General features: G+C 44.0%; 1 protein-coding gene across 1 annotated transcript in view; it reads left to right on the forward strand.

Moving 5' to 3' along the window:
* The window catches only part of CPXM2 (carboxypeptidase X, M14 family member 2), a 127272-nt gene that overhangs the window by 73563 nt on the left and 33341 nt on the right, over positions 1-20368 (forward strand). The window contains exons 5-6 of the mRNA XM_059172912.1: positions 12975-13059; positions 14017-14167. Of these exons, the coding sequence (XP_059028895.1) occupies positions 12975-13059; positions 14017-14167 (236 nt within the window). The remainder of the gene's footprint in view (positions 1-12974; positions 13060-14016; positions 14168-20368) is intronic.

Consider the following 20368-nt stretch of genomic DNA (forward strand, 5'->3'; position numbering starts at 1 on the left):
GCTGATATGCGAGACATCTCTATCAAGTTTATATATGAGCTTGGGTTTATTTCTGGGCTCTCAGTTTTGTTCAGGTTATAAATATATGTCCACAATTATCACAATATCTTAATTACTAAAGCTCTTTAAAGTAAGTTCTAATATCTTGATAGGACAGTTCCCTCTACTGTTTCCTCTTTTCATAAAGTATCTTGATTATTTTCCTCCATATAAATTTTAGGATCAGTTTGCCAAATTTATTTAATATGCTCTGGGATTTTTGGTGAGAATTGACATGTTTACAGTATTTTTCTATCCACAAACATGGTATAGATATCTCCAGTTCTTTATAGCCTTTAAAACGTCTTTGAATGAAGTTTTCTCCATAAATGTCTTACACGTCTTTTGTTCATTTTATCTCTGAGTGCCTCATTTTTGGCTGCTAGTGTCTAGAACTGTAAAGAGTTTTGTATAGTTGCCCTATATCCAGTCACCTTGCTGAACTATCTTAGCAAGTAAAATAATTTTTCGAATTTCTTTTGAGTTTTCCTTGTAGACAGTTAAGTTCTTCAGGATTTAATTTTGTTGCTGTTTCTTTCTCATGGAGAATGGTCATGTGTTTCATGGTTTTTAAAAATTGTGAGCCACCATGGGGTTGAATTTGGCAGAACTTCTGAGAGCTTCAATGGAAGACTCTTCTTGAGAAAGGATTTGTGTTTGGTTCTTTGGGGGAGCCAAGCAGATGCTATGGTTCTGATACCATTTCAGTCCCCATTGAGGGTCCAGGGAAAAGTCCCTGGTTCAGCTTCTCTTACTTTTGTTGTCCTGGTTTGATCCCAGTACTGTTCTGCCTTAGGGGGAAATGCCTGTGCATTTCCCCCTAAGGCAACCCCTCCCCCCCAGCTCTTTTCTTTCCCTTGGAGATTTCCTTTACTTGCTTGCAAGCCCACTGATGGCTTAAAACATTCCTTTGTTTTGTGTGTAACCAGGATCCAGCTGCATTGTAGCAGACAGCTTGGCAAGCATTTAGTCTGCCATTTTGTTGGTGGCAGGCGTTCTCAGTTTTTATTTAAAACAAAGCACTGTCAGGTAGTAAAATATCTGAATGTGTCCCAATTTTTTTTTATAGCAACCCCCCGTGCCCCGTCTTCTTTATTTTCCTGATCTGAAGGTGGGCTGAATTGGTATAGAGTGTAGTAATCTCATAAAAGATTAGGGTTTTTGCTTTTTGTTTTGGTTTGGTATTTATTTATTTATTTATTTATATGTTTGTTTATTTGTTTGTTTGAAGTGAGGGAGCTGGCTGGTGCCCAGAGGAGCATCTCCTCCCTCTTTCTGCAGTCAGGAAGTCTTTGATACAAATCCTTCTTTACTTGGGTTGTATTGCTTTGAGTTGAAATCTCCAGTCACAGAGAATTAAATGTCAAGGTGGTTTTGTGAGGTGGAAGAATCTCCCTGAGGCAAGTGGAAAAAAGCCACAAAGTGCTGCGGATTTCAAACCTTTCCCAAGGATTGAGAGAGCAGGAAACATGGCCATTACAGCTCCAAGAGCTTCGAAGAGGGCTCTGTAATAACAGTGGATGCGGTTGTAACAAAATAAAATACACAGCTTTTGTGTCAGTGGGGGGGTCGGCAGCACTCGCTAGCCTGCCCCCCTCCTTCATTCCTCTGAGCCGCACACCCTTCTGCTCTACCCCCTGCCAGTGGCCTCATCATCATGCTTCATCATATTCTTTTCGAAATTTGCAGCTTACCTCCCCATCTCCTCATTAACCTCTACAGCTCTTGAGTAAAGAAATCATCTATAATTCACCTTTTTTTTTTTTTTTCCGAGGCTTGCGTGCTATCTGTCCTACAGGAGCTGCGGGGCGAGGAGCAGGACTTAACACATTCCATGTTTTCGTGTGGATAGAACTTTCCGGCAAAACTCAGTCCTCCTACAGCAGTACTGATTGGCACAAATACCTTTTCTGTCATCCTGGATTATCAACTTTCTTAATTTTAATTAAGATATGATTCTTAATTTATTTATGGCTGTGTCAGATGGTTACCATTACTGACTGGGGTACAAAGGGTTAAGCTGGAGGCGTGGTCACTTCCTGGAAGCGTCTGGAGGAGCACCTGAATTTGTTCATGTTCAGCTGCAGTCCTGTACGTTGTATAGCACTGGACATTGTCTTCACTGGGATAGTGTCCTTCTTCTTAAGAGCATAGGTGTGCAGATCGATTACAGTGTTCCAGCACTCTGCTCAGACCGCACATGCGTTACCTCATTCACGTCTGGATTTACTGTACAAAGACATAAAGTCGGTGTCTTGTCCCACAGCTGGAGCTTGGGGTCACGCAGCCATCATACAAGTCACAGCCAGTAAGTGGAAGAGCTAGGATTGTACTTTGGACTTCTTGGCCTCAAAGCCTGGGGTTTAAACCACTATACGAGTACAACTCTCAATCTATAAATTAACATGTAACCTCCTTGTAGGTATCCTTATTATTTTCAGAAGGTTTGGCAGTTTGTCAGTTGTTTTGTTTTTGTTTTTTAAGATTTTATTTATCTATTTGACACAGAGAGAGAGAGATCACAAGTAGGCAGAGAGGCAGGCAGAGAGAGGGGGAAGCAGGCTCCCCGCTGAGCAGAGAGCCCGATGCAGGACTTTATCCCAGGACCCTGAGTTCGTGACCTGAGCTGAAGGCAGAGGCTTAACCCACTGAGCCACCCAGGCGTCTCCTACTATTAACGTTTTAAATGAGTACAGTCTGGTTGCTATGATTAATAAAATAGTTTTGAAACATGATTATTAACTAAAGTGCCTGGTTCACTTATTATTAACCAGCACCTGCTTAATGTTACTCACGAAAATGCCAGATTTCCCTAATGCTTTTTTTTTTCTTTTCCAAAACCCCATCCAGGACAACACATTTTAAAAAAAGGTTTTATTTATTTATTTGAGAGAGAGAGAGATTGAGCACAAGCAGGGGGAGCAGCAGGCATAGGGAGAAGCAGTCTCCCTGCTGAGCAGAGAGCCCAATGCAGGACTTGATCCCAGGACCCTGAGATCATGACCTGAACTGAAGGCAGAGTCTCAACCCATTGAGCCTCACAGGCACCCCAGTTTGTCAGTTTTATAGAGTTAGTCGGTGACAAAGTGGGATTTGAGCTACAATGCTTAGCACCCATGTCTCTGCTCATACTCTTTTTTTTTTTTTTTTTTTTTTTTTTTTTATTTTTTATTTTTTATAAACATATATTTTTTATATACATATATTTTTATCCCCAGGTCTGTGAATCACCAGGTTTACACACTTCACAGCACTCACCAAATCACATACCCTCCCCAATGTCCATAATCCCACCCCCTTCTCCCCAACCCCCTCCCCCCGGCAACCCTCAGTTTGTTTTGTGAGATTAAGAGTCACTTATGGTTTGTCTCCCTCCCAATCCCATCTTGTTTCATTTATTCTTCTACCCACTTAAGCCTCCATGTTGCATCACCACTTCCTCATATCAGGGAGATCATATGATAGTTGTCTTTCTCTGCTTGACTTATTTCGCTAAGCATGATACGCTCTAGTTCCATCCATGTTGTTGCAAATGGCAAGATTTCATTTCTTTTGATGGCTGCATAGTATTCCATTGTGTATATATACCACATCTTCTTGATCCATTCATCTGTTGATGGACATCTAGGTTCTTTCCATAGTTTGGCTATTGTGGACATTGCTGCTATAAACATTCGGGTGCATGTGTCCCTTTGGATCACTACATTTGTATCTTTAGGGTAAATACCCAATAGTGCAATTGCTGGGTCATAGGGCAGTTCTATTTTCAACATTTTGAGGAACCTCCATGCTGTTTTCCAGAGTGGCTGCACCAGCTTGCATTCCCACCAACAGTGTAGGAGGGTTCCCCTTTCTCCGCATCCTCGCCAGCATCTGTCATTTCCTGACTTGTTGATTTTAGCCATTCTGACTGGTGTGAGGTGATATCTCATTGTGGTTTTGATTTGTATTTCCCTGATGCCAAGTGATATGGAGCACTTTTTCATGTGTCTGTTGGCCATCTGGATGTCTTCTTTGCAGAAATGTCTGTTCATGTCTTCTGCCCATTTCTTGATTGGATTATTTGTTCTTTGGGTGTTGAGTTTGCTAAGTTCTTTATAGATTCTGGACACTAGTCCTTTATCTGATATGTCGTTTGCAAATATCTTCTCCCATTCTGTCAGTTGTCTTTTGATTTTGTTAACTGTTTCCTTTGCTGTGCAAAAGCTTTTGATCTTGATGAAATCCCAGTAGTTCATTTTTTCCCTTGCTTCCCTTGCCTTTTGCGTTGTTCCTAGGAAGATGTTGCTGCGGCAGAGGTCGAAGAGGTTGCTGCCCGTGTTCTCCTCAAGGATTTTGATGGATTCCTTTCGTACATTGAGGTCCTTCATCCATTTTGAGTCTATTTTTGTGTGTGGTGTAAGGAAATGGTCCAATTTCATTTTTCTGCATGTGGCTGTCCAATTTTCCCAGCACCATTTATTGAAAAGGCTGTCTTTTTTCCATTGGACATTCTTTCCTGCTTTGTCGAAGATTAGTTGACCATAGAGTTGAGGGTCTATTTCTGGGCTCTCTAATCAAACTTCCAAACTCATTTTATGAGGCCAGCATCACCTTGATCCCAAAACCAGACAAGGATCCCACCAAAAAAGAGAGCTATAGACCGATATCCTTGATGAACACAGATGCAAAAATACTCAACAAAATACTAGCCAATCGGATTCAACAGTACATTAAAAAGATTATTCACCACGACCAAGTGGGATTTATTCCAGGGCTGCAAGGTTGGTTCAACATCCGCAAATCAGTCAATGTGATACAACACATCAATAAAAGTAAGAACAAGAACCATATGATACTCTCAATAGATGCTGAAAAAGCATTTGACAAAGTACAACATCCCTTCCTGATCAAAACTCTTCAAAGTGTAGGGATAGAGGGCACATACCTCAATATCATCAAAGCCATCTATGAAAAACCCACCGCAAATATCATTCTCAATGGAGAAAAACTGAAAGCTTTTCCGCTAAGGTCAGGAACACGGCAGGGATGTCCATTATCACCACTGCTATTCAACATCGTACTAGAGGTCCTAGCCTCAGCAATCAGACAACAAAAGGAAATTAAAGGCATCCAAATCGGCAAAGAAGAAGTCAAATTATCACTCTTCGCAGATGATATGATACTATATGTGGAAAACCCAAAAGACTCCACTCCAAAACTGCTAGAACTTATACAGGAATTCAGTAAAGTGTCAGGATATAAAATCAATGCACAGAAATCAGTTGCATTTCTCTACACCAACAGCAAGACAGAAGAAAGAGATATTAAGGAGTCAATCCCATTTACAATTGCATCCAAAACCATAAGATACCTAGGAATAAACCTAACCAAAGAGACACAGAATCTATACTCAGAAAACTATAAAGTACTCATGAAAGAAATTGAGGAAGACACAAAGAAATGGAAAAATGTTCCATGCTCCTGGATTGGAAGAATAAATATTGTGAAAATGTCTATGCTACCTAAAGCAATCTACACATTTAATGCAATTCCTATCAAAGTACCATCCATCTTTTTCAAAGAAATGGAACAAATAATTCTAAAATTTATATGGAACCAGAAAAGACCTCGAATAGCCAAAGGGATATTGAAAAAGAAAGCCAACGTTGGTGGCATCACAATTCCGGACTTCAAGCTCTATTACAAAGCTGTCATCATCAAGACAGCATGGTACTGGCACAAAAACAGACACATAGATCAATGGAACAGAATAGAGAGCTCTGCTCATACTCTTATTGTACATTTACCAAGTGCCATGACAGTAGCTTCCAGGTGTGTGTGTGTAAATGAAAAAATGCCTCAGAAGCCTGTCTAGTCAAATGTTTCATGTTCTGAAAGAAAAAAAATGTCAACCTAGAATTGCCAGCAAAAATATCATTCAGAAATGAAGATGAAACAAAGCCATGTTCAGACAGTAAGGACTGCAAACATTTATTGCCAACATACCTGATTTAAAATAAGTATCTAAGGGAGTTCTTCAAGCAGAAAGAAAATGATCCAGATGGAAATGTGGAAATGCAAAAATAAATGAGGAATACCAGAAAGGGTGGGGTGCCTGTGTGGCTCAGTCAGTTAAACTTCAGACTGTCGGTTTCAGCTCAGGTCATGATCTCAGGGTTGTGGGTTTGAGCCCCACACTGGGCTCCGTGCTTGGCATGGATTCTGCTCCAGATTCTTTCTCCCTCTCCATCTCCCCAAATAAATAAAATCTTAAAACAGAGGGTACCAGAAATGATAAATAAGTAGACTAAATGAAATAACAGTAATTTTTTAAAGACTTTATTTATTTATTTGAGCTAGAGAGAGCTCGAGAGAACACAAGCAGGAGGTGGGGTGGAGAGGGAGAAGCAGACCCCCCACTGAGCAGGGAGCCCAATGCGGGGCTTGATCTCAGGACCCTGGAATCATGACCTAAGCTGAAGGCAGACACTTAGCTGACTGCGCCACCCAGACGCTCTTGAAATGATAGTAATTTGTTATAAAATTTAAAAAATATATAGAATAAAAATGAATTAAGTATTAACTATAGATATAATTAATATAAATATTAACATTAAGATATATAGAGAATTAAAAATTAAAATTGAGTTCCAAAATAATGCAAAAGATAGAGAGATAAATGGACATAAAGTGTTAGATGGTTCTAATATTACCATGGCAGTGGTAAAATTATAATTTGAGTAAGACTAGTGACTTAAGGTTGCATATTGAAATATTTAAGGTAATTATGAAAAGAATAATGCGAGTATAAAGCTATTAAGTTAATAAGGAGAAAATAGAAAAATAAGAATATTAATATAATATTACCAAATAAAAATGCAAAAAAAAAAATAAAGGGAAATGTAACAGATGGGTCTAAAAGAAAACAAATCGTAAGATGGTAGATATAAATCCAAATATAACATTACCTCTAAATGAACTACAATCTCCAGGAGAGGAATAATATGATCACATTGTACTTAAAGAAGAAACCTCATAAAACTGAGCTACATGCTGTTTACAGGAGACATAGTTTAAATTTAAGGAGACAGAATATTAAATGTAAAGGAATGGAAAGAAATACATATACCCTCACCAGAAATAAAACAGGTAGCTCCTAATAGTAGACAAAGTTGACTTTAAGGCAAGAAACACTGACAGAAATAAAAAAGGGAAATTTTTTTAATCATAAAAGAGTCAATCTATTAGTACAATGTGACAGTCTTAAATCTGTATGCACTCAATGGCATAGCTTAATTTTTTATATATTTGGGAAAGGTTTAGAGAACTAGAAGGAGAAACAGATAAATTCACGGTAAGATTGATATTCTTTTACGCACCTCTTTCCATAACCAATAGAATAAGCAGACACAGACACAGTAAGTATACACGATTAGTACATCTGATCAAAATTTTATATGTGGAACACTGCACGCCATAATTACAGAAATGACATTTGTTTTAAGTGCACATGGGACATTTGCCCAAACTGACCATATGCTAGGCCATAAGGATGTCTCAGCAAATGTCAAATGATTGACATGATTCAAAGTTTGTTCTCTGTCCATGAAGGAGTTAAACTAGATATCAGTAATTAAAAGATAACTGGAAAAGTCCCACACCTGGAAATTAAATTATACTCATAAATAGTCCATGGTTAAAGGAGAAATCACAACTGGAATTAATATTTTGAACGAAATGATAATGAAGATATGACATATAAAAATTATGGCATGTAGCTAAAGCAGTGGCCAGAAAGAACTCTAACCTTAAATACATATATTAGGATTTAAGATGGAAAATTAATCGTCTCAAGGAACTATACAAAGTGAACAGCAAATCAAACCTAAAGAATGTGCCAAGAAGAAAACAGTAAAGAGTAGAAATTAATAAAATACTAGTTTATACCTTAGGAAATTGCTAGTTGTCAACTACTTTGATTTGTAAAAATGATAGTTTCACATGGGTCATATGGTTCCTAACAGGAGACACATATGGTTTTATATGGTTTCTATAGGAAACAAATAATAGAGAGGGTAAACAAAGCCAAAAGTTGACTCTTTGAAAAGGTTAATAAAATGACAAACTCTTAGCTGATTATGAAAATAGAAAAAAAAAATCAACTATCAATATCAAAATTGTAAAAGGGAACATCACTAAAAATACTGCAGACATTAGCAAGACAATAAAGTAATACTGAGAATAGATTTATGTCAGTAACATTGAAAATAGTCAAAATGTGATAATTCTTCAAAAAGCTCAAGTTACTAAAACTGACAGAAGAAGAAATAGAATATCAGGGTAGTCTAATATCTACTAAAAATATCAGTTCATTCATAAATATTGTCCCCCCAAAACCTGAATTTCAAAAAGTTTGATTGAATTCTTCCAAACATTTAAGAAAGAAATGGCATTTAAAAACAAAAAAACAAAAAAACAGAGGATGGAAACAGAGAGTCATTTCCCAGCTATGGGGTTGCATAACCTTGATATCAAAATCTGACGAAAACATTACAAAAAGCAAAATTATGGAAATTATTTTTCATGAGCATAGATACAAGAAATGCTAAGCAATCTATCACTAAACTGAGTCCAGAAGTATGTAAGAAAGATTATGTCTCACCACAAAATGGGATTTATACCAGAAATAGAAGGGTGATTTAGCCACAATTGTAACTAACCACTGTAATTCACAACTTAAACAGGACCGAAGAGAAAAATCACAAGAACACTCTAATACATGCAGAAAAGGCATCTCAGAAAATTCTGTAGTCATTTTTGTTTAAAAGAAAAAAAAATCCTTTTAAACTAGGAATAAATAATGCCTTCCTTAATCTGCAAAAAAATCTGTAAAAGAAAAAAACAAAACTATGGTATAGTATAGCTAGGCCCCTTGCAGTGAGGGGCCCCAGGGCATATGCTATAGCATCCGCTTGGAGCTTCCTCAGTGGGTCCAAAGTTTGTGTGCACAGACTCATTTCAAGAACTATAAGTTTTTATAATGTGAGAAAAAAAGCCCCAAACAATAGGAATTGCACATTGTCGTTACATCACTAGAGGGTAGTTTGATAGAAATCAAAAGACTTTATCCAGTGACTTCTGAATATGGACATGATAATGGGGCTGCAGCAACTATATTGCAACCCAAAGACAGTAAGTGTGAAAAATGAGTAGAGATGTTCATGTGTTTTGAGAACTCTGAGACAAGTATGAGGATGTCTTCTTAGAACTCTGAAACAGTGACTATGGAAAAATGAGTGTACACTGAGCCCTTTTGCAACAGCAATGAGAATGAAATAAATCGGGGTGCCTGGGTGGCTCAATCATTAATCGTCTACCTTTGGCTCAGGTCATGTTCCCAGTGTCCCGGGATCGAGTCCCGTGTTGGGCTCCCTCCTCTGTGGGAAGCCTGCTTCTCCCTCTCCCACTCCCCCTGCTTATATTCCCTCTGTGGCTGTCTCTCTCCCTCCATCAAATAAATAAAATCTCTTTTTAAAAAAGTGAAAAAATTATAATATGGGCAATAGTATGAATTACCAAAGACAAACTAAGCCTGAGTCAAAATGAACAAAGGCTGTTTATCCATAAGCCCAGGGCACAGGGACCTCTGCCCTCACTTTCATTTCAGCGGGAGCAGTAGAAAGGGGGTAGAAAGGAGTCAGATTCATACAGGAAATGGGAAACACTAAGGTCTTCTCTGGTTTCTAAATGTTCTGTTAAGGTAGAAATTTTGGAAATGGAGGAGACTTTCTAATTGGTCTTGAGGTACTTTTGACCATGGACTACAATAGGTCCAGCCCCCTATTGCTTGGCAGAGGAGTTTCCACCCTCCCCAAATGGTCTGCAAAGCCCACCCAGCCCCGTTTGTCCTGCCTGGTCCTTCACTCTGCCCTCCAGGAATGCCCGCTTCCTTCTGCATCCTCCAAAGTATTATGATCTCTTCTTCCTCCAACTATGAGATGTTTATACTCCAGTGGGAGATAAACACACTATCAGATAATTCTAGAAAGGGGTATAAAATTATAAGTGGAATTAAACTATGAAAGGAAGGAACATATAAGATAAGAAATTGGCCAGATTGGAGAATTAAGCCTGCCTTATCTGATAAGGTTTGAGGGCTGAATGATTTAGAGGCAGACAGTAAGGGTGAGGGGGAAGATGAAAATAGTATATGCAAAGGCCCTGAGGCAAGAAAGTATAATCGTTATCAGGAATGGAAAGAGAGAGCCCAGAAAACAAAAGGTATAAGCAAGAGTCTTATATACTGTGATGAGGATTTTGGTCTTATTACCAGAGAAGGGTGGTATTTCAGGCAGGTGGTGACATGGTAATAGTTCAGTAGAAAACCAGTGTTTACCTGCAGGATAGATTGGGAGGCAGCTTAAATGCCAGGAGACCAATCAGAGGGAGCTGCAGCAGTCCTGGCTAGAGAGAATGGGCTATGAAAATGGAGAGAGTTGGGTAGATTCCAGAAATATGTGAGAGGTGACATTGACAAAATTTGATGATGGTCTCAATGGAGGCATGGGGGGGGGGTGCGGGGAAATTGGGGTACCATAGAAGACCCTAGGATTTTGGTTTCTCTGGGGGGATGCTAGTAGTTCTTTTGAGGCAGGAGCTCGGCCTGGCCCAGGTCAGGCTGCAGAGCAGGAGCCATGCACCCATCCACTGGGGTGGGGTAAATCTGAGATGTTGCTGCGACCCGAGAAGTGGGGAGAGGTCAGGCAGGCAGAGCAAGGAGCAGGGGTCTGCAGTCCAGAGGGGAGGTCAGAACCACATAAACAATTAATTGCCCTTCAAACCTAAGTAGTAGATTTGCCCACATTTGTTTTAAGTTTGAGAAATTATTTGGTTTTCATTTCTTTGTTGTTTTTTTCCTCCCCCTTTCTTTGGACTGCTTATTTTATTTTTCCTTTCTGCCCCTCTCTTACTGTGTGTGTGTTTTTCTTGACGGAGAGGCTTCTCAAGGCCATTGCCTCCATCTCTATAGGTGGGACGTGCCTCTCGCCTCGGCAGCCTTCCCAGATCACTCTGGAGCGTTAGCAGCAGACAGACAGACTGCAAAAGGGACTGCGTTTGCAAGGTCTTTAGAGATTATTTGAATGTGGGACCCAGGTTGGTATTTGGGGTGAGCATATTCACCGTGCAGAGGACACGCACTGTGCCTGGGTCCCTTGCACAAGACACGCCTGCTGCCTGTCGGTCTGCAGGCATGGGCTCCGGTCTGCAGGCATGGGCTCCGCCTTCACCCTCCCCCGGAGAGCCCGCTGTTCGACCGCTTCCAGCATCTGGCGGGTCTTCAGACAGAGCTGGTGGGGAGGAGAGAAGGGAGAGGCCTCGAGGGGAGGGTTTGTTTCCAAGCACCTGTAGAAGCACCTAGGAGGAATTTTCACAAGTCCGTCCGATGAGCCCGCGTGAAGACAAGCAGCCCATCTTCCTAAATGAAACTTACTAGGCCGTGCTGATTCAGAAACCCAGAACCGCATGGGGTAGATCTGCATCCAGAATCCAAGGAAATGTCACAGTAGGAAAAGGACTCCAAGTGCTTCAGCTGGCAGAATGTTCTAAGGATTGCTGAATTGGTGTTTCGTTCCAGTGTTTTAAAAATTTTAAAAAGAAAAAATGATGCTCTGAGAAAATCTATATTTGCTACCAGTTAATGTTATACACAGCTGAGTCTGAGGGACAAAAATGTGTCTTCCGCATGAAGGTGGTTTTGGGGCGTGGCCTAGCAGATTGACCCCCCACCCTGGGAAGCCCACTCTGGCTGTTGTCACCTCTGATTTCTGTGCAGCAGAACTTGATGGCGGGTCTGGCGTTGGGCCCAGCGAGCACTGGCTTATCGCCGGGGGTGGGGGGATTGTCTTCCCGGCTGTGACAGCCGAGGAGGAGCCCAGTGTCTCTCAGACAGTCAAGCTGTTATTTTTGTGGTTGGTGCCATCGAGTTTGTTATGTTCCCAAATCATTTTCCCAAGGAAATTTCTAGACCGACTTGCAATTTTTACCGAGGTTAGTTTTCCACGTGGAACTCTTCTACCGCATGAGAGGTAGATGCTCAGGAGAAAGAAATACACCAACGTCCATGGGTCTCTGTGTGACCAGCATGCAGGGCTGGCTTGGGACCATGCACTGTCTGAGGGGTTTAGGAATACTGAACCGTCAAGGGCTCACATTAATCTTCTGAGCTCGGTGCTTTTAGGGTCCTCCTCTTAATGGTGAGTCAGCAGTGGCATACATAGGTCAGTCAAGTGGCCGGGGCCATGCGGAGACTGAGCAGTGGGGCCAGGCTGCGACCCAGTGTTTTCCCCTGCTGGGCCGACTGTTGAGCCTTGAACAATGCAGGGGTTAGGGGTGCCGACACCCTATACGGTTGGAAATCTGTGTCTAACTTTTGACTCTCCAAAAAAACAGTTACCAGTAGCCTCCTGTTGGCCAGAAGGGAGCCTTACTGTTAGCACAACGGTCCATGAATACACATTTTACATGTGTATTCTGTACTGTGTTCTTACAGCAAAGTAAGCAGAGAAAAGAAAATGTGAGAAAATCTTAAGGAGAGAAAATACGCTGACAGTACTGGCCTGTATTTATCAAAGAAAATCCACGTATGCGCGGACCCGTGTGGTTCAGGGTTCCACTGGATCTTCCTTATCGCTGCACCTCTGCGTAGAAGAGGGGAACGTTGTAAAGATTGATTGATTTATTTATATTTTTGAGGTGGGGGCTGGGGACAGGATGGGTGGGAGAGAGAGAGTCTTAAGCAGATTCTGCACTGAGCGTGGCTTGATCCCGTGACCCCAAGATCCTGACCTGAACCAAAACCAAGAGTCAGATCCTCAACTGACAGCCCCACCCAGGCTCCCCAGAGCTGAATATTTTAAAATATGTAGTTCCAGTGATGTTTTATTTTCTCGTAGGAGTGACTGGGTGACCTCTTTCAAGGTCATGGTGAGCAATGACAGCCATACGTGGGTCACTGTTAAGAACGGATCTGGAGACATGGTGAGTTTCATGTTCCCTCTGTCCATGCCCTTGGTGTGGGGCTGCACAGGCCTCTGCAAAGAGAGGTGATGTGTGCCCCCCTCCGTATCTGCTGATACTGTGTCAACTCAAACCGACGATGGATAATGTGCTCATCCCTTGTCCACCTCCCCCCCGCCTCCCGGCTTCCGTGCCCTGAAGATCAGTGCCCAAGTGGCCCATGTAGCGCTCATGTGAAATTCTGAGCTGCTGGGATGCAGCTTCTTCCACAATCCACAGGTCATGTGGGGGACATGCAGCACAGCCAGTGTGCCTGCGCCCCTCATAGCTGCTCGGTTGCAAGAGTTTTCCAGCTTTCTTTAATAATCCATCTTTCCGCTTCATGATTTGCTCCAGATTAGCCAGTTCTGATCACGTCAGCCTCTGGCTCAGGTTCTCAAGCACATCCATCCTCCTGTGGCATCCAGAGTCTTCCCTAATCTGACGGCACCTTCGGTTTCAACCTTCTTTCTCTCTTACCCCCTGCACACATTCCTCCTACATCCCAGAAGTGTGGGCCTGCTGCTCTGCTCCTTCTGAAGCCCACCTCTGGGCTTCTCCAGTCATTCCCTCTGCTTTTCTCTAGAGTCCCCCACCCCACAGGTCTAAAGGCCAGTTCAAACGCCACCTGCTCCCTGAAGGTCTGCCTGGTCCTTTCCTTCTTCGGAAATCCCAAAGCTCCATGGCCGTCCCAGGACACTCGTAGATTTCACCCAGATTATCAAAATATTCCCTCCTCCTCCTCTCTCCACTACCCCAGAAGATGGGGGCTTCCTGAGGGCAGGGTCCATGCCTGATCCATTTCTCTTCACCACCCCGAATGCCCCCCCAACACTGGGGGTTCCTTAGTGAAACCTTATGGAATGAGTGAATTTCCCTTTTGTCCCTTGATAATCGAGCTCTAAGAGATTTGGCTTCCCCCCCCCTTGTGCATAGTAGATATTTGAAGGAAACAGTGAGAAGGAGATCCCTGTCCTCAACGAGCTGCCCGTCCCCATGGTGGCCCGCTACATCCGCGTCAATCCGCAGTCCTGGTTCGACAACGGGAGCATCTGTATGAGGCTGGAGATCCTCGGCTGCCCCCTGCCGGGTGAGCCTGCCCTTCCTGACTTGCTGCTGGAGTCGGGTGGGGGGTTGCTGATGGAGAACAGGTGCCTAGCCAAGGTGACCGAAAACAAACCAAGCAATATTATTCTCATGTTAAAAAAAAAAAAATACTAAGTCTATTGCAGAATATTTTGAAAACCTAGCTAAGCAGAAGGAAAATAAATAAAAATCTCCCCTCATCTCACCCAGAAACGCCATGCTTATTTGAGGAGTAGCAAAGTGATGTGCCAGCTGTGCTTGTGTCTGCCGGGAATGGTGCACGTTTCATGGCTGAAAATTCACTCAACACTACCACTCCGAAGCAAGCAAAGAAAAAAAAATTAGAGAAAATTTTTCATAGCATATTTAATTGTCCCTGAGTGCTCCCACTACTTGGAGTAGAGGAGGTAGCCAAAATTAATTTTAAATGTGACCATGTACACAGTCTCTAAGTCGCTTTGCTTGGGTGCCTGTGTCTTTGGGTAAATGCCTCTTTATCTCCCGTGGCCTATTTTCACTTGATGCTATCTGGGTGTGATCTCAGGGTGCCAGGAAGAAGGGGACTTGAAGTCGCAGGTGTGTCCTCTGGAGCCCTGCTGGTATTTTCTCTGGACAGGCTGATGTGGCCTGGCTCATGGCTGGCTTGGTCTAGCCTTTCAGAGCTTGGGAGTTTGTGCCCATATGGAGCCTGTAGATGACCCCCGCCATCTGCAGGGCAGGAAGCTAGCTCCTAGCACGTTCCTAAGGCTCTTCATTAAGGCCTATAGGAATTCCTCCATCCCTGTGCACCTGAGGTCTGTCCCTAGGGAACAAGCAACACGACTTCGGGTTATATGGTTTTCCTTACTGCCCTCGTCTAGTGGGAGAGGGAGGCTTTGCTACTTCTGGGGTTTGCCCAGACTTGGGGAGGGTTATCATCGGCTCTGATGCTCTCAGGAGCCAAGATAGCCAACAGCTATTTCTGTAGCCATTCGGCCCCCCTCCCCCACTGTGGACTTATATTTATTGATTTTCAAAGCATGTTTAATGTCGTTTATTGCTTTTCTCTCAATCCCATAATATCCAAGTTCTTGCTTTGCCAAGTACGAATTTTTAGAACGCAAACTCTGTATTGGTGAGAAAGATGGGTCTATCTGCCTACCTACTCACACTCACACAAGACAGATTCTTTGTTATATATTTGGACTTACTAGCTTACAAAACTTTTTTTTAATGTCATTAAAACTATTAGAGACCATCTGTCTTGTGGATGCATTTATCTAGTCTATAGACAAAAATCCTGTTTGTAATTGCCTTACCGTGGGAAGTTCAGTTGTTTCCAATATTTTGGTTCAATAAAGAACCACACGAGGAACGTCTTTGTTTCCGTGTCGCCGTGTGAGTCCATAATTACTGTGTGAATTGTAGGATTATTCAAGCACAGGATGAGTACTTACGTGAGATTATGATAAATAGGGTCGCCGGTGCAAAGGACATGTGTGTTTCAAGGCCGAGCCCTAGAGGCTGTTGTAAGCCAGCCTGATCTAGGACCTGGGCCTCCTTTTGTGGCTGGTTGGTCCTGCAGTGGTCACTCAGCTCCCACCTGCTGCCACCCAGGGTCCGCTGGGCTTTCCAGAGCGTGGAGAGTCTACAGACTGAGATGCAGGCGGGTGTCTGAGAGGCCCGCTTTGTGCCAGGCCAGGAGGCCTGGATTCCTGTGTCGCTCATCACAGCCTCCGTCTGCTTGCTTGAAAGAGCAGCGCTGTGGTTTCTCTCTGCAGCAGGAACTCATCCATTGTTGGTAAAGGGCAAAGGGCAGCCTGTGACAGAGTCTCATGAAACAAATATTTCCCTGTGAAGTTATTCTTGGTTGTGTGTGTGTGTTTGAAGATAGGTCCTTGGGGGTAATTAAACACAAAGGCAGAGTTACAGCATTAATTCTAGGTGGGTGGCGAGGACAGACTTGGACTGGCTTTATTTCCAACACCAAACATTTAGGGCCATCTCTCTTCTAGAAGTTACATAGCAGTCTGCCTAGAGGGGAGCTGGCCTTTGTCCGTGCCTCCTGGTGGCAGTCACATCTGAGGGACTGGGGCAGCCCAGGGGCCCCCACGTCCATGTGGGTAAGTGAACCTTGCTCATCGCCCTGCTGAGGGCACAGGCCCTTTGTGGGAGGTAATGAGGCCAAAGACAGAGATGACCCAGCCAACTCAGCCGCTCAATCCCAAGGTGACCTTGTGGTCTAAATGCAATCTCCCAGAGTCTGTTTTTCCGGGAACTCTTGTTTATGAAAAATTCATTTACCTTTGCTTCCGCTCTCTTTGTTCCGTGCCTCCCATCTTCCTGAGAACTCTCCGGTCAGGGCAGAGGAAGGTGCTGAGTCTTTTCAAGCTTTTGTGAGTAATGTGTCCAGAAATGTTTGAACTGGAAAACGAATTACCGCATGCCATTGTCTATTAATAGGATTTTTAAAGCTCAAAAGGAAAAGAAAATGGAGAGTTGTTTATGGTTACAGTTTCAGTTTTGCAAGATGAGAAGGTTCTAGAGATCTGTCTCACGACAATGTGGATATACTTAACACTAGTCAACTGTACTCATAAAGTTAGGATGGTAAATCAGACATGTATCGGACCACAATTAAAATTTTTTTAATTCAAAAATTATTTTATTATTCTTTTTCTCCCCCCCAATTTGTCTATTGGAGCATAGTTGATACACAATGTTACATGAGTTTCAGGCGTACAGCATGGTGATTACGCTGTGCTCACCCCTAGTGTCGCTCCCGTCTGTCACCGTAAATGTGGTTACAGGATCAGACACTGTCTTCCCTGTGCTGTGCTTTTCATTCAAGTGACTTAGTCATTCCATAACCGTAAGCCTGGACCTCCGGCTCCCCTTCATCCACGTTTGCCCCACCCCCAGTCCCCACACTGTCCCCGCACTGTCCCCGCACTGTCCCCGCCCGTGGGCAACCCCCAGTTTGTTCTCTGTACTTACAGATCTGATTCTGCTTTTCATTTGCTTGTTTATACATTTGTTTTTTCGAAATTCCACATGGGAGTGAAATCATATAGTACTTGTCTTTCTCAGTCTGACTTATTTCACTTAACATAATACCTTCTTGGTTGTTCATTATTTAAAAGTAAAAAAAAAGAAGAAGAAGAAGAAGAAGAAGAAGAAAGAAAGAAAAGTTGGGCCGACTCTTAATTTCAGCTCCGGTCATGACCTCAGGGTCCTGGGATCAAGCCCCAGGTTGAGTTCACACTCAGAGCGCAGAGTCTGCTTGAGATTCTCTCTCTCTCTAACCCTGCCCCCCCTGCCCTTGTGCTCTCTCTTTCTCTAAAATAAATAAAAGTAAAAAGAAGTTGTTTTCCCCACATTTGAGTGGACTCGCCCATTTTGGATGAGCATGTGTTAAAGATCTATGCATATCAGAAACTGGGGAGGGCTTCCTTAATAATGAGTCGTTCAAGTTAAGATGCTTGCTGGCCGACTGCAAGGTCACAGAGTTGGTGGTTCTCAGCTCTTTTGCTGTTGTAAACAATACTGCCACGTGTGCTATGTATTTCTGGAAAGGGCTCTGTTGCTCTGCATACGATTTCCCCTAGGGTGATAGGAGCATGCCCAGGGGCCTAGGAAGTGACTTTCAGGGCCGGGATGGCCGGTGTGAGCCCTGGTGCTGTGAAGGTGTGAGTTCAGCCTTCCAGGGGAAAGCGCTACTCCTCCTTCCTCGTCTTCCCTGCCACCGGATATGAGCAACTGCCTCTCGATCTGCACAGGGCTGGGGTTAGCTTGGAGTTAGCTCAAGCCCTTGGGAGGAGCCGTGATGAGGTCTGGGTGCAGGAGCTCTTTTCCCTCCAACACAGAGGAGCTGCTAAGGGCGGATGTCCCACCATCATTCTCGTGCGTGGGCCAGGACCTCTGGACACACTGCCCCTCCTTCCCTTTCCCTCGTGCCCAAGCCCTCCCAGGCACAAGTCCCTGAGAACACATTCCAGTCGTGAGACCACCACCTGTCTTGATGACCTGGTTCAGCCAGCCCCTCCCCGCTCTCATCACTACGGAGAAATCAGGGGACGGACCGGCTCCGCTGGGTCAGCAGAGCTGCAGGAGACGTCGTCAGTCTAATTGCTTTGCTGCTTTTCTTCACGAAGGCCACAGGCTGAGTACCTCCTTGCCCTGGCATTGGTCATTATTTTGGGCCCCGGCCTGGGTTTTGAAAAGACAGACGTGGGAACATGAAGTTGCTGTGGCCCTTTTTTTGTCTTGTTTTGCTAAGGGCCACGTGTTCAGCCTCTTCGGGATGAAACTAGAAGCGTTCACAGGAAGGGCTGTGACCCAGCCACGGGCTGCCTTCGTTGTTACTGCTTGCCTGGGCCTTGTGTGACCTGAAAAAAAAAAGAGAGAGAAGAATTCATGTCCCGTTCAGGGAAGCTGGGTGGACAGAAAGGGCATGCGTTCCTGGTGCGGTCAGGTTCACGGCCTGCGATCACCCCCGCACCTGTGGTCTTGTGCCGCTTGTGGGAGAACTCCACGCCTCGCTTTTCTCACGTCTGAAGCGGAGACACGAGCTTCCCTGTGGAACCGGGACCACGTCCTTCCGCTCCTGCATTGCCCCTTCCTAAAGCATCCCCGTGAGATGACCCAAGCCCTCCCCGTGTACCTATGGAAGGACCTGAGTCTCCCTGCCTCACCTGCCCCCCCCCCCCCCCGGTTCTTCTGGGGCTAGCTGGCGGGGTCTCCTGCCCTTGCCAGGGGGTTGCCTTCTGCCTCCTGCTTCCCGTGCCTTCTCTCAGTGCTGCTCCTGGTCAGCTCACGCCATCATCCCCCTCCCCCCTGGATTCGAGAGCAGCAGCCTCCTCAGATGCTGATCCACGTGAGGGCTCCCTGCTGAGGTTTGGGGATAAAAATGGGGCTTTGCTGCATGTAACATGGAACCACACAGACCTGACAGTCAGCATTTCTGTCCCTAAGGCTCCTGGTCATCCCAGCAAAGGGGATCTGCGGACTGCTGCCATGCTGCCCAGACCGTGCCCTCTCGGCCTAGACCTCTCCTCGGCTTCCCACTTCCTGTCCGGCTCCGTGTTCCTCTGACTTCCTGCCCCTTGGGCTTCCGGGTTGGGGGAGGGGAATGAGTGGGATTGACACACCTGTTTCTTTTCTCTTTTTCTTTTTTCTATTTATTTATTTATGTTAATCACCACACAGTACATCATTAGTTTTTGATATAGTGTTCCATGATTCATTGTTTGCGTATAACACCCAGTTCTCCTTGCAACACATGCCCTGCTTAATACCCATCACTGGGCTCACCTCCCTCTGCTCCAAAACCCTCAGTTTGTTTCCTGGAGTCTATAGTCTCTCATGGTTCGTCTCCCGCTCTGAGTACCCCCCTTCATTTTTCCCTTCCTCCTTCTAATGTCCTCCATGCTTTTCCTTATGCTCCACAGATAAGTGAAACCATATGATAATTGTCTTTCTCTGCTTCACTTATTTTACAACATAATCTCCTCCAGTCCCATCCATGTTGGTGCAAATGGTGGGTGTTCATCCTTTCTGCTGGCTGAGTAATATTCCATTGTATATATGGACCACATCTTCTTTATCCGTTCATCTGCTGAAGGGCATCTCAGCTCCTTCCACAGTTTGGCTACTGTGGATGTTGCTGCTATGAACATTGGGGTGTATTTGCCGCATCTTTTCACTACATCTGTATCTCTGGGTAAATACCCTAGTGTAATTGCTGGGTCGTAGGGTAGCTCTATTTTTAACTGTTTGAGGAATCTCTGCCCTGTTTTCCAAAGTGGCTGCTCCAGCTTGCATTCCCACCAACAGTGTAAGAGGGTTCCCCTTTCTCCACATCCTCTCTAACACTTGTTTCTTGCCTTGTCAGTTTTTGCCATTCTAACTGGTATAAGGTGCTATCTCAATGTGCTTTTGATTTGAATTTCCCTGATGGCTAATGATGATGAACATTTTTTCATGTGTCTGTTAGCCATTTGTATGTCTTCTTTGGAGAAGTGTCTGTTCATGTGTTCTGCCCATTCTTTGCTTTGAACATCTGTTTCTTTTTTAGATAGAGACCAGGAACTCTGTGCTCTTCTCCCATCCCGGCTAGATGGAGTCTGCTCTTGCAGAGCCATGAGTTCCACTAGAAGGACTCTGTTGCTCCCCTGGAAGGCACGCAGGCTGCTCTCCTTCCCTGCCATTGTTCACCGGCTCTTCT

The sequence above is a fragment of the Mustela lutreola genome, chromosome 4, assembly GCF_030435805.1.
Source record: "Mustela lutreola isolate mMusLut2 chromosome 4, mMusLut2.pri, whole genome shotgun sequence".
Classification (NCBI taxonomy): domain Eukaryota; kingdom Metazoa; phylum Chordata; class Mammalia; order Carnivora; family Mustelidae; genus Mustela; species Mustela lutreola.